This window comes from Lissotriton helveticus, chromosome 1_1 (genome assembly GCF_964261635.1).
Source record: "Lissotriton helveticus chromosome 1_1, aLisHel1.1, whole genome shotgun sequence".
NCBI lineage: Eukaryota > Metazoa > Chordata > Amphibia > Caudata > Salamandridae > Lissotriton > Lissotriton helveticus.
Genome location: NC_136057.1, coordinates 1,997,275,014 through 1,997,290,289, shown reverse-complemented (window position 1 = coordinate 1,997,290,289; position 15,276 = coordinate 1,997,275,014). Strand labels below are relative to the sequence as shown.

General features: G+C 42.6%; 1 protein-coding gene across 1 annotated transcript in view; it reads right to left on the bottom strand.

The window, feature by feature from the left end:
* Window positions 1–15,276, bottom strand: part of SLC35A3 (solute carrier family 35 member A3) — a 236,349-nt gene that overhangs the window by 124,468 nt on the left and 96,605 nt on the right. Inside the window, exon 2 of the mRNA XM_078644413.1 lies at window positions 9,202–9,406. Within this exon, the coding sequence (XP_078500539.1) occupies window positions 9,202–9,388 (187 nt within the window). The 5' untranslated portion in view covers window positions 9,389–9,406. The remainder of the gene's footprint in view (window positions 1–9,201; window positions 9,407–15,276) is intronic.

The window sequence follows — 15,276 nt, the reverse complement described above, 5'->3', positions numbered from 1 at the left end:
CGTGCCGAATCATAGTAGAATTACCAAAACTGTACTTCCTTCTGAGGTCTCCTCTGGAAAGTACAGTATGGCAAATCTTGCACTCCACCTTTGGAGCATTACATTTCACTGTCTTCTGAAAGTACACAAAATGGCGGCGATAGTGTACATTAGAGAGAGACAGTGAGAGAAAGAAGGCATGAGAAGAAGAGATGTGAAATGCACATTGGAGAAAATATAGTGGGAGAAGGGAAGTAACTGTGAGTAAACTTACTATGTAACACAGAAATGTTGCACTCTATACTATAATTCTCACTTTATACCACAATCATTTCGCTACTATCTCATAAATTACAAATAGAATAATAAAAAATGTCTCAAGCAATTTATAATTTCTAAATATAAATTTATTCTTCAGAATTTTCATAATTTAAAAGAACTTCTAACATTAACTGATCAGGAATCTCCTCATCAGAAGTCTCGATACATGACTCCTGGAGCTCAATATAGTCCCAACATTCGATTAATTCAGCATCCAAAGTCTCATCATTAAAATCCCCCATTCCATCTCCTCTCAAAAAAAGGTCTTCTTCGTGGATAGGGTTATCAACAGGATCATTCAAGACCTCAATAAAACTCGCCTCAACAAAAGTCGCAGAAATTTCAAAAATAATATCAACGGTGTCCTCATTCAGATCCATATTCTTTTCTAATTTCTTGCTGTAAATTGCAGGAAAAAAAATCACTTTCATTTATCGTTTTTAGTAATAGATAATATAAAACTAGCTTTATCAAGTATTAAATTCCCCTTACAAATTAACAACTCACCTTTTAGAAAGCAGTAGAAGAGTTAGTACTGTGTAAATTTCACACCAGAAATAGAACACCAAAAATTCCTCACAAATGTACCTCAAAGAGTACTATCACAAAATGGCTGTGTTTCCCTCTCATTTTACATGTATAATCATGTAGAAAACCAATGAAACGTCATCACACACAAATTCAAAACTAAAGAAACATTTTAATTGGCTTTAAATTTCAAAAGCTAATTGGCTCTTGGGTGTCTGTAAACATTCTAAATAGTCTGCATAGTCCGCCATCTTGTAACTCTGAAGAACAGAGACACAAGAGGTGAAAAATAAAAGTGGAAAACGTTGATAGGGGGCATGGTAGGGACACCCTACCCCCTTATGTTTTATCAGGGGGGGCCTAGGAGGACTCCGAAGGGCAAAAAAAGTTTTATTTTTTATTTTTTATTTCGCTGAGTAAGCTCAGGGTGCGCGCACATGGGCGCTTACCGGTACGCGTACCCTGAGCGCACCACGGGGAAAAACAGTGTAAAAAATGAGAGTGAAAAAAATAATTTAGAGTGCTTAGAGTGCTGTTCCCTTACTCCGGTTCCCTCACTACCCTTCATTCCCCTTCCCCTTACTTTCATCCCCCAGTCACCTTCTCTTAGTACCTCTGCTTCAGTCCTGTTCCCCTCTGAGGGAAGGGCAATGAGTGAGGGAGCGAAGAAAGGGAACACTCACCTTACTCCGCTTCACTCACTCCTTCTGTCACTCCCTCTTTCCTGTCACATCTTCATTCTCCTTCCCTCACTCCCTCTGTCTTAGCCTCACTCCCTTTGTCCCCTCACTCTCTGTCCCCTTTCTTCATGCTCACTCCCTTTAACTCTCCCACACTCCCTTACTTACCTTTCTTTGCTCCCTCACTCAGTCCCCTTCTCTCACTCTTTCCTTTATTCCCTCTGTCTCCTCACTCTCTCAGTCCCCTAGTCTCACTCTCACTTGCCTTTATCCACCCTCTATCACCCCTCTTTACTCATCCTCACTGCCGTTCTCTCACCCTCCCTCACTCCTGTTCCCTCACTCCTGTACCCTTACTCCGGTTCCCTCACTACCCCTCATTCCCTATCCTTCATTCCCCTTCCCCTTACTTTCATCCCCCAGTCACCTTCTCTTAGTACCTCTGCTTCAGTCCTGTTCCCCTCTGTTCCCTTTCTTCGCTCCCTCACTCATTGCCCTTCCCTCACTCACCTTACTCCACTTCACTCACTCCGTCTGTCCTTTCACATCGTCACTCCCCTTCCCTCACTCTGTCTCTTAGCCTCACTCCCTCCGTCCCCTCACTCTCAGTCCCCTTTCCTCATTCTCACTCCCTTTAACTCTCCCACACTCCCTTACTTACCTTTCTTTGGTTCCTCTCTCAGTCCCCTTCTCTCACTCTTTCCTAAACTCCCTCTGTCTCCTCACTCTCTCACTCCCCTAGTATCACTCTCACTTGCCTTTATCCACCCTCTATCACCCCTCTTTACTCTTCCTCACTGCCGTTCTCTCACCCTCCCTCACTCCTGTTCCCTTACTCCGGTTCCCTCACTACCCCTCATTCTCCATCCTTCATTCCCCTTACTTTTATCCCCCAGTCACCTTCTCTTAGTACCTCTGCTTCAGTCCTGTTCCCCTCTGTTCCCTTCCTTCGCTCCCTCACTCATTGCCCTTCCCTCACTCACCTTACTCCACTTCCCTCACTCCTTCTCTCACTCCCTCTGTCCTCTCACATCCTCACTCCCCTTTCCTCACTCCCTCTCTCTTAGCCTCACTCCCTCTGTCCCCTCACTGTCACTTCCCTTCAATTACCCTCACTCATCTTCAAACACTGACTCATCAACTCACTCTCAATCAGTCCACCTTCCTTCTCCCTCACTCCCCTTGCCTTACTCTCAGTCCCATTACTTTATCGTCCGTCACCCTCTTTCTCTCAATATCAATCCCCTTTTTTCACCTTGACTCCTTTCTTTCCGTCACTTCCTGTCACTCTCCTTCGTTCTCTCCACTTCAACTCACTCTTGTTTACAACTCACCTTCTCTCACTCGTCTTCTATCACTTGATCCCTCTATCACTTTCTCCCCTTCATTCACTCATTTTATTCATTCATTTATTTATTCAGTACACATTCTCTGAAAAAAAGAATTGTAAAATATGTAAAGAATACAGCTCTTTTTTGAGAATTGGAGGTAGATCTGAAAAGAACTTTTTCTTCTTTTTTTAATATTTTTTTATACTTTTTTATAACTATTTTATATTTTTTTTTGTATTTTTTTCAGGGGAAAAACAAAACCAGGGATTCCAAAACTGCTCAACAGGAGCAAAAAAAAGGTGAAAAATTAGGGCCGGGGAGGGCAGCGGTGTTCCTTTCTCTTCCTAGCAATGAGTTCAGTGCTCTGCTCCCCATAACAGAGCAGTTCATCACAGTCCACGCATAGAAATGTTATGCCTGCAAAGACCGGTTGCACGTTAGGGATCATTCTTCCACGTGGTGTTCCCGAAGCTGTTGCTCCACCAGTGGAGGTGCTGCCGCCATCTCTTGGTGCATTCCGTGCCAGGTCCCCGACACTCTCCCTGGCAAAGTTATTTGGGTGTCTTCTCTGGACATGCCTAATTAAAGTGGCATTTCCAAAGCTATATTTCCTATTAGGATTGCCTCTGGATAAAGTAGTGCCACATATCTTGCAGGTTACCTTAGCAGCATTAACCTTTTTTTTCCCTTCAGGGATGGAAAAAAACTTCCAAATGAAGTGGTCCTTTACTTTGTGCTGAGGAGGGTCCTCAGGCAAAAAACCTTCAGAATCACTGCTGGATGACTCCCTTGCAGCCATTGCTGTAGATCAGAAAACTTTGAGAAGCAGATAATGCACAGAACACCTCTTGCTCTCTCCAAGTACAAAGCAATAGTGAGAGAAATGGGTGGGGTTCTCAATATTTGGAGAAAAAAAATGTTCTGAACCAATGAAAAGTGTTATTTTAAGGTCACATGGCTTGACGCGCTTACGCTACGCGCTCCGGAGCGCTTCCGGGGCGCTTCTGCGGCATATACGTGGGCGCTTCCTGGAGCGCTTACGCGGCGCGTAGCAGTGACGTTTTGCTTGTTTTTCGGTAATGCGTTTAAAGTTCAAATACGGTTCTTAAATATTATAAATAGTACTTTTATATATTATTTACTTTTAATACATAAATTATTTTTTTTCGATCGTGCGCTCTCGCTGCGCGCGCCGGTATGCGTACCATGAGCGCACCGGTGCACAAATAATAAAAAAACATATATATGAAAAACATGTAAAAAATAGTTTTTTACAAATATAGAATTAGGAAATAATTAGAAAAAAAAAATAATAGATATAATAATTACCTATCATTAAAAAACAATATTTCACTTAAAAATTGTCGTTTTCAAACTCGTTAAAGTTACGAATTAGCTTTTTTAAAAAGTTGCAAATTCACTGAAAAAACCATAGGTTTCACACACGTTATAGTTAGGAATTCGCTTTTAAAAAACCTCTGAAATTCACAGAAAAAAACATAGGTTTCACACACATTATAGTTAGGAATTAGCATTTAAAAAACCTTGCTAATTCACTGAAAAAAACATAGGTTTCACATCAGTTATAGTTAGATGGACAATTTACTCATACAAAACCATTGAAATTCCTACGTTATAGTTAGTTGTACTCACTATAACTCGCGCGCCAGCAATGCACTGCTGATGACGTCACATATTACATCACTCATGACATGGTCAGTGACATCACTCATGACATCACTGATGACAACTATTCAACTAGACAATTAGTTCCGGTCCGTGACCAAGAGGCAGGAGCCTCGAAACGCGTAGGACCTAGGATGTTTAAATTTGGGAAATATGCAGGTTTCTAATGAAATTAAAGGACCTCTTACCAAACGCAGAAGAGTTTCCAGCTTGTGTTTTTGTGTGCGCCCCAATGCTACACGGCAAACTTTCTGAGAAATATTTTACGGCCTGCCTGGGTCGTGGGAGAAGCACCGCCATGAAATTGAATACATGGACTGCAGCGGGACACCAGAGCCTCGCAAAAGCGGAGAAACCAAGAATTCTAAGGAACCTGCCTTATTTTCCACAAACCCACTGGAGGGATAAACAATCAAAAGAATAGAACTGCCGGTCTGCTGCTTTGTGACAATGGTGGTAAACATGGAACCACAAGTCCCGGCGTGCCTGCAGACTGCACACGTGAGTCAGCCCACCTGGGGGCAGGTAGCGCGGTGAAAAACGGAACTTGTAACTAAGCAGCAGCCCTAATTAGTTCCGGTCGGTGACCAAGAGGCAGGAGCCTCGAAACGCGTAGGACCTAGGATGTTTAAATTTGGGAAATATGCAGTTTTCTAATGAAATTAAAGGACCTCTTACCAAACGCAGAAGAGTTTCCAGCTTGTGTTTTTGTGTGCGCCCCAATGCTACACGGCAAACTTTCTGAGAAATATATATATATATATATATATATATATATATATATATATATATATATAACTTTACTCATATCGATGGAACAATTTTAAATGGGGAAGCTAGTAGGCATCTCCTCATGAAGGACACAGATCTGAAAACCAGTACCTTCACTATAAATTATGCGGTCATCACTGTCAGTCCCACAAATCCCAGGTAGAGTCGATACTTTGGTTGCCCACTGCAGTATCTGATCACTGCTCTGGCCTCACTTAATGAAATAGGTAGACCTCAAAGTGAGAATGGTGGGCTCACCAGAGGTACAGTTGAAGAAATCAAAAACCTACTAATTGTACATTTATGGAAAAAAAGCATAAGATATGATAACATTCTCTACAGAGAGATCTCATATCCCAACATCTATTTAGTGATTTAGATTCCATGAGGCCCCCCCTTAATTTTAATCACACAGTCAAATAAAGATCCATGACAAGCATTTACAAATTAGCAACTCATCCAGTCCAAACAAGGCCTTATCACAAGTACAACTCAACATCCTCCTCTCCAGCCAAGCCCTTTCTCCTCACAGCACCGAATTAATAAACCTTTTACAAACAACCAAGCTCATCCCAAGTCCCCAACCACATAATTCAATAAAAGGAGCTCAAAAGTACCCGCCTCCTTAATGTAGAAGTGCCTGTAGCCAAAACCAATTAGAACAATGGAGCGAGTAAATATGTATACCAATGTTTTACATTTCTTCTTTCTAATGTACAGAAGTTTCATCCAGTCAGGTTGTTCAGACTTTAGAATATGTTGGTTTAGCCAACAAGTGTTTTGTCTTCGTTAACTAGTTAGCTTGGGGTTTTTCAAGGCTGGAACTTTTTAATTAGGTGAAACACTAGGATAAGATTGTAACCAGATAAAGACTAGTTATATAAAATTGGTCATCTTACTTGTGGGTTACACAAGTGAAGCAAAGCAAATGTGAGCCATACTAAGTAGTGCAAAAGCATTAATTCTCGTAAAATCTATGAGCTACATATTACTATAAGGAAAAGGAAGTCCGAGCTGTATTGGGCAATACTAATAAATGCATGATTCTATGACAGTAGAGTACTCGTATTTGATGATCGTAGGTTAGCAAGGGAAGGAAATACCTTGAAAAAGGCATGCATACCACAATAGATCCTAGTGTAGTCATAAGTAAGAAGGAATATGGTGGTCTTCAATGTCCTATCTTCAAACGCAGTGAGAATTAGGGCTCTGTTAGCAGTAAGTTATGTGTACTCTAATAAATACCACAGGCAATCAGAGAGACCCCAATCAGTTTTAAAAAGTGTTGTTGAGGTCTTGAAGAAACATATAGGAAAAGAGGCAGACTTCTGAATTACAAGGAAACAGAGTCCCTCCGGTATCAAAAGGAAATGAGGTATGGGGCTCAAGCATACACAGGTCGATTCAGGCTTACAGTCCAGTCCCAAGAATGTGGTGTCCCAAATGCGGTCTGTTTAGCAAAAAAAGATGTGGTATTTGGTACACGTCAAGGACCAAATAAGTCATTGGTGCTGGGTGAGATCAATCAGGTTTGTCAACATAAGTGCATGAGGGTCATGACACAATTACAGAAGTGGAACATAGGAGGGGAGAGGGATGGTACAGCCATGGGTCCCTGGCGCTAGCGATTAAGAGTGCGAAAGCACGGCAGACAGTATTGTTATGCATGTGGACAAATTGCTTAAAGATGCGTAATCATTAAGTGTGTGAAAGCAGACTTGCTCAATAAAGAGAAGAAGAGGCATTGTTCCAAGAGTGAAAAGCTCCTAAGAAATAAAATGATAACGTGGATATCATTTTCAAATTGTGAACTTCATTTCTTTTGAAATATTTTCAAAGCATTGCTCACACAAAAGAAAATGATTCATGGCTATGGATCTGGAGCGTGCCCTCCAGCCCTGTTCCACTTTTGTCATCGAAGGAAAAGATCTCGAAATGTGCAGGTTCTAGGATTTGAACGAGAGCATATACACGGAGGCTTTTTTGTACAATCACAAAGAAGGACCAAATTACTGTACATTATGTCTTCCAAAGAGCACAAAGACAACATGTACAATGTTTCTATCGAACACACCACGGCTTACATGAACAATTAAATAAAGAAATATAAATTTGCAATGCTTTTTACTATAACTTTACCTGGAAGATTGTCATTGTACACCACAGAAGAGCCTTGGGACATTACACAAACCGATAAACAAGGCAAATAACTGCGGGGATAGCAGAGAACAGGGAGCTTTCCTACTTTTTAAATCTACCCGACAGACTAATAAGCACTCTGAACAAATGTTTGCAACATACGAAGATTAGTTTTAGATTATGAGGCTTATTCAGTGATACTGGTTAGAATAAGCCAGCTAAGGACGGCTGATTTGCAGAAAATATGTGTTTAAGATGACAAGCAGTGACATTACCAGACGCTCACTTTGGAAGCCCTCTTGCTTCTTTTAGATGATTAACTAGTAGTCCTCGGTGCTTAATTTGTGACGCTGATTGTCGATGGTGGGATCCAAAGTTCATTTTTAGGGGCTGGGACTGATTATTCACATCAGACGGAGACAGAATATACAAGAGAAAAAAGTAAAACTGTGACAAAGGGAGAAAACAGGGATGAAAAATAACTGGATATTAAAGAAAACGATAATGAACAAAGAAGAGGCATGAGGTGGAATAAAGAGTAGGAAGCCTTGGTAAATGGTAAACCCAGCGGTGGGATGCCATGACAGTCTTTGGGCCCCTATTTTATTTTTGTATACACAAATTAACAACTGCAGTCATTACTATTAGAAAAATTGTGTACTGATTTTCCCAGTTACATTTAGTGCGCCTGACAGTCTAGTGCCCACAACACTGGGGAAAGATAAAAAGTCAGATGGTTCATTTTCAAAAGGTACACAGAGGAGTGAAGACTCTTCAAAGTCAATATTCCGACAGCAGCTCGTGTCAAACTTCAGGCACCAGACCCAAAGCCTGTATTGTCGACCTGTACGTAAACCTCGAGCAGCGTATTTTGAAAGCCAATTATGTTTGCTTCTGGTTCTAGTAAAGTGTTCAAACATCTTCATCAACTGGATCAAACGTATGCTTTACAAGCTGCTCCTGTGACCCAGAAACGAGCTGAGAAGCTAGCTGATTTTATACTAAAGAGTTTTACCGTCATTATAGCCACAGAGTTATGACGGAGTCAATAGGAAGGGTGTTCTTGTGTGTTCCCTTCCAGTGTGCAAGTTCCTTAAATCTAGAAAACGACTAGTCCATTCAATTTCAACCTGTTACTAAGGAAGATCTCCTTGAATTCGTGACAGACATGAAAGCTACCTTTTCACTCTATGATTGTTGGAAGAGCAGTTTCATCAAGGAGCCTCCAATTCTTGCAGTTTTTCTTGTGCTGTGATATTAACACATTCAGCCTAGCTGAAATGTTTATGGTCACTGCTACCAAGATGATTGGGTGCAACTACATATGTAGATCAGTATTTATGCTCATTGGACTCAACTAGGGGCCAACAAGTCTGGGCTGTCACCTACCTCGTACTCCCCCAACCCTTGTTCTCCCAAATGACAATGTTCTCCTGCTGGAGCATCCTGCGTAATGTTTCCATTCATTATTCAGTGCCCTTCATGCTAGGACAGCCTAAAGTGGCACCATCATAAGGAATAAAAGCATAATTAGGCAATCTTTGATTGTGAGAGCGCATGATGATCAAGGATAAGAAACAAAGCTTCTACTAAGATCCCAATATCAGTTTCTGGTCATGCTACAAACCAGAAAAAGAGTCTGGTGGTGGTGGTGAACTGAAGCAGAACAAACGGTATAGAAATTAGAATCAAGCAGTATATTAAAAGCTCTTTCCACAAGTAACTCTCAGGAATATAATTGTAATATTTAAAAATGTGCTACGTACTGTTGTCTTTGTAAACCAGCAAAACACAAGCTGCAATTTTCAAGAACTCGGCGGCAACAACCGCAGTGGAGGACAAGTAACGAGGTCCCTCTTCTTTTAGCGTCCGTGAGTAACGCATTGTTAGAACCAGGCTCGTTGTTTGGAAGACCAGGATTCCCAAGGAGAGGTACTTTAGACTGACAGACATTGCTGGGCGGCTCCTATCCTGAAAGAGTGTCATACAAAAAAAGGTGAGCATGCAACAAGAAGACATCTGGCCGACGAGCACACACTGACTGCTTTCTGTGCTCAATTTTTCTACGTAATAATCCTACATCACCTTCATCAGAGAGGAAATTGATTGTCTTCATTAGGAATACAATTAAATAGAAAAAAGGGACATGCATAGAGAGCCAAATAAGGGTGAAAAATGTAAATCGCCCAACGCCCAAGCAACATTGTTTGGGGGCAAAGACAAGCCTTATGATCTCTTTTTTCCAATGGACAATAAGGCACTTTGACTCTCTCTCCTTAGCCAACTTTGTTTGCACTGCAAAAAATCTTGGCTATTTGTCTGCAATGCCCAACAGCAGTTATGTCAATGAGGAAACCTTTGCTGCTAAAGCAAGACATCTATAGAAATGAACAAGCTCTTTAAAAATACATATGTTTGAGTAAATCATGCAAAGGCTTTATTATCACACCAAAAGGTACAATGCGAGGTCTTGGCTTAGCTTGCACTGCTAAAACACGGATTCCAAAAGAGGTGTACACATTTGTTTTAATATCTGATCACATTTGTTTGTTGCTTCAACTGTCAAATGTTGTGTATCACTTTTACAGTAACATTTTGTAAAATCACTGACTGCTTTACATTAAATATGCCAGAGCAAGTTAGAAGATGCTTCCTCAGAAACTCAAGTAACCAAGAGAGACAGTTCAATTAGAACCTTGCTATTGTCAGGACTGATCGATTCATAGCCTTACCGCAACCAGTACCCATGCTCTACCACAGCCCTAATATAAATAGAGCTGGTGTGTGTTCAGATGTTTGACATATATAGCCCTGATTTATTACGAGACTTGAATAATCACAGTCTTCATATAATCCACACCAGATTGTAATATGAATCCCTACATCGTTGAGTCTGGTACTATGAGACCTCTGATATAATCAGAGTACTGGCATAATTTGCCATCTAACTGCAGAACAAACAAGAACAAGCATTTGCAATGCAATAGGTCTCTCATTTCCGACGGGTTGAGCTATTGGCATTGTAAATGACAATGCCTTTTATTTATGCGTTTGAAAACCTGTAGGCTGAGCGTAAACAAGCACTTTGTACTTATAGTCCTTGCTTATGAGAAGCAAGGCTGGCAGTCTCTTTTACTGCCAGCCTTGCTTCTCGTAAGCAAGGACTATACGTACAAAGTGTGTGTTTATGCACCGCTTGCAGGTTTTCAAAACAAATGAATAAAAGGCATTGTCATTTGCAATACCAATAGCTCCATCTTTCGCAAATGCAAGACCTATTGCTGTGCCCTGCAAGGCACCACAAAGCGCATACAAACATTTACAGAACTTATACGGTACACACAAGGGCATCTGTTTGTACACTACTATTTGTAAAACATTGCAGAAGGTATCAATAAAAATTGGTATTGGTTGCCTCTGCTTGTTGTTATATGTGTGGTGGGATAATATTTATTGACAAATGGTATAAAAATATAGTTGCACGTTTAAAACGCTACTTATAAAGATGTAAAACAAACACTAGTTAAATATGTCCTGTGAGTTGCCCAAACAATAACCTAATATTAGAACAGCAAAAGCGGAACGTAAATATAAGTGAAACCGACTCAAAATGTATTGCTGCGATAGCAGAAGCAAAATCGCCAAGTAGATCAAAAAAGGTACCTTTTTCAATAAATATATGATACGCCAAAATATGCTAAAGTGGAATTGTCATGAAAATGGAACACACAGTTTACATGTAATTTGTAAAATAACTACGAAATAACAGACAGATGCGGGCAAGGCGTATTTAAGTCTGTTTTTTTTGTTATTTACAATACACTGAAAGCTATCATAGAGACAAAGAAAGGCCCAGTATGTGGTTTACTATCTAGAACAGTTTGCTTGTAGCAGCTCATTACATGCGAACAGTGGATGGTGTTATAGATAAGAGTAACAGATTCACCTCCAAACAACAAACAAAGTGCTAGAGGGATGTTTGCGTCCTGTAAGAAGTTTGTAGATGGCATATGTTTACGGGCTGCAATATAATATTGTGGAATGTACTAAACATGCCATAACAGGTTATTATAGTACCTGCATACACCTAAAAAATTCATACTGCTCCGACAGACAAAGTGCAGTTAGGAGATTGCATTATGAAAGCAAAGTACAGAAAACATTGTGTAAACAGTTGTAAGCAGTGTTTTTAGTTGTTTTAAAGAGCCCGGCTCTAAAATAAAAGTCAGTTAGGTTTAGCCAAATAGGCGAAGTCAAATTGATGCAAATCCCAGTAGGAGTTGTAAGCAGGCACAACAGGGTAGACACTGTCTAAAAGCCACACAGCAAAAAAAAAAAAAAAAAAAATACGCCTTGCTGTCCCAAAAATGTTTATGTTTAAGCAGCTATTTGAGGGCCGCATTTGTTGAATTGAACAACTCTGAGTGGTGTATTTTAAAACATCACACCACCGATGGAAAATACAATTGCAAAAAACCCACTATGCGTGCTGTATTATTGTAGCGATTTAGTTCTGGTAATGTATAGGGCGCTTTAATCTTTTTAGGTGGTACTGTGTGTAAAGTGTCCACTTTGAATAAAACATCGCCGATAAAAAGTTGCGGTGAAACACTAAGCCGAGCAACAGATTGTGGCCTTTTGGAACACAAACACATGCCCCACTGTTACTAGAAACTAATTAAGGGGGGCTTTGGAGCCCACGAGTTGTGCTTTTATTTTAGTGTTTAAACAAATGGAGGAGTAACCACTACAGGCACTTAATACCTATACATTAGTATGGTATTGAGGTGCAAGCCCTGCAACCCAATCTGGGACAATCCTTTGTCCTTAGAAGACCCCTCACTCACCAACCTAGTTGGTGACATGCTTCATCATCGGGGTCCCACCCGGACAGCCGAATGCCATCCGGGTGTGCTTCGACACCTGATTACAGTAGAGCTGGTTATTTTTAGGTCTCGCCTGTCGATGCGCATGCGCATCGAGCAAGGCGAGAGTATTGGCACTTATCCGCTCTTTATCCACACTGCAAGGAATCGTGGCGATTCCTTGCAGTGCACGATAAATTTAAGCTCAATGCGCATGCGCATTGAGCTTAAATGCGCGTGCACATGCCCCCAGCCGCCTACTCTCTCTCTCAGCATTCCCACAACTCCGCCCCCTCACTACTTGATTGCACGGCCGCTAGGCCGTGCCTCCCCTACTCTCCTCCCCCCTCCTCCTCTCCTCCCATGCCTGCCTGCCTGCCTCAACTCTCCGCCTCCCGATCTTTTCCTAGCTCCTGATCTTCTCCTGCCGGGGTTCCGATTTCCCTTGCACCCCCGATCGTCCCCTGATTTCCTCTTGTCTCTGCCCTCGCCGGATCCTCGGTTTCCTACTTCCTGGCTCCCTTTTCCCGGCTTCCTGGTTGCGCCTCACCGAACCCGGGGCATCTCCCGGGCGTTGCACCCTCCGGTCGGCGGAGCCTGAAAGTGAAACCACGCGGGCTCTTCCTCCTGACGCTGCTTTCGGTTCTGAAGGAACACGTGTGCAGACTACAGATGAAAGCCATCTGCCCCGCGCCCCCTCCCCCTAGCACCCCCAGCCCGAGGCAGCTTCCCCTGCACAGACCTGCTCTCGGAGGTTCAATTATCGATCCTGTTTCCGGTGCCTTTGTGTGTCTCCGAAAGTGGGAATTGTACTGAACGTGAGAAAAACACACACAGCTACTGCTGCCTTGGAAGACTGCCAAAAGGGCGCTGACGCTGGCCACAAACTTGTTTGTTTTTGTTTTTACAAAGTACTTGTCGCGTAAGTATTGACGCCTCCACAGGTTATTTTGTTCAGTGTTAACTTTGTGTACCAATCACCGTTAGTGCCCCTATCTTTCGCGTCGGCATCTTATTTATTGACCGTCCTTCCATTCTACAATGCCACTAACTGCATTTAGTGCTCTGGCGAAATGGCCAACTCGATTCGGATGTACATCAGCGTAATTCTTCTTTTTACTGCTTACTGAGATTAATCTATTTTGCCCTTTCCCTCTGCTAAATTGTAAGGTGGTGAATGTTTACTGTTCAACCCCAACATTGTTTTCATTAAGGCCAACCCAGAATTTGTTACAAAGGTATCCGTAAATAAACCAGTGGTTTGTGCTGGCACATTACGTAGTGAGTTTTTATTTCGATACATTTTGGTGTTATAGCACGTGTGCCTAAATAATAGCAATTTCCTTTTGCTTGCATTGGTGTAGTGCCCTTTCGGTGTTTGATGTATCCCTGAAGCACACACTTTTCACGTGGTTCTGAAGTTAATATTACAAACCTGAGTACTATCAATTTTGTAGAGCAAGTATCTCAACTTCTCCCAGAACATTCTACCGTTACCGTAACCCATCCTTCTCCCTCTCAATACTCTGGTAAACCCCCTTGATACATTTCAAACACACGTTTTGGTATCAGCCACCAGTCAGCCTTCCTCCTCAGGGCCTCCACACCATTGTTGCTGCGTAGCAGGATCGGTACAGCGCTGCCACCTCACCTCTCAATGCTGTAGGTCAGGGCGCAAGGTGCGTGTCCCAGCGGCCACTCCAGCATTCAGCACCTCCTCGCCTCACCGCCTCGGTCTGCCTCTCACCTTCGCCGGCATCAGGCCTCCGCCCGCATCCCATAACTGCCATCTTGGGAGCGTAGTGCACCACAGGAAGGTTAAGGCGATCTCGCCCTCCAGACTTCTCCCCCAGGACTGCCGCCTCCGCAGTTTTCCGCTGTGAGTCTGCACGCCGAATCGCCTCCCAGCCGCTCACAAACAGAGTGCACATCTCCCGTTGCCGCAGCCGGTGGAAGTCTCCCCCGCAGTGCGCTGCCGTCATTTTAGATGCGCAGCGCCCAGTGCTCAATCGGGTGATTTTGCTGCACTTACACCCTTGTAACAGCACCAATGCGCCCCAGCAGCAGTCCAGCTCATGCACCAGGATTTCCGCAACCAGTTTTGCAGTAAGGGGCCACCTTACAATCGCCAACCCCTCACCCTCAACCCCTCACCCTCACTCACTCACCCTCAACCCCTCACCCTCACTCACTCACCCTCAACCCCTCACTCTCACTCACTCACCCTCACTCACCCTCAACCCCTCCCCCTCGACCCCTCCCCCTCAACCCCTCACCCTCACCCTCACTCACCCTCAACCCCTCACTCACCCTCAACACCTCACTCACCCTCAACACCTCACTCACCCTCAACTCCTCACTCACCCTCACCCTCACTCACCCTCAACACCTCACCCTCACACAGTGCAATAGGTCTCAGAGGATTTTTAGTTAAAGCTTTTACAATTGTTTATTGCTTTTTTGATTTGTAATTCTTTAGCATTGGCTACAAAAAATAAAAATGCAAAAGATTTACAACAAAAAACCCATAAACAATTCTAAACGCACTAACTCTAATGCTGCGAGACCTATTGCATTTCTAATGCTTGTCCTCCTGAGTTTATCAACTCTATGCACATTACATGCTGGTGATTAGATGTGTATTCATTTCTGTTCCTTGACCTGCCCCTCCTATAAGCCCTTTCACTCGGTCTACAGTGGGTGCTAGTGATTGTTTGCTGTGTTTTTGCTTCACTCTCTACGTGCGTTGTCTGCTGAATACTTGCTGTTTGCTTCATCACACTGCACCCCTCCAACATTTTGTGATGCTGAATTCATGTTTATTCTTCTCTGCTCACCTACCTTGCACCCATCCACATACTGTTTACATTTTGTGCTGCGGTTTCCATATTTGTCCCTTTTTCTGCCCACCTTCTCACACTGGCATTAAACCGTTCAAAACAGTTCTGTGAATATAGAGGCAGGGATTAATCAATT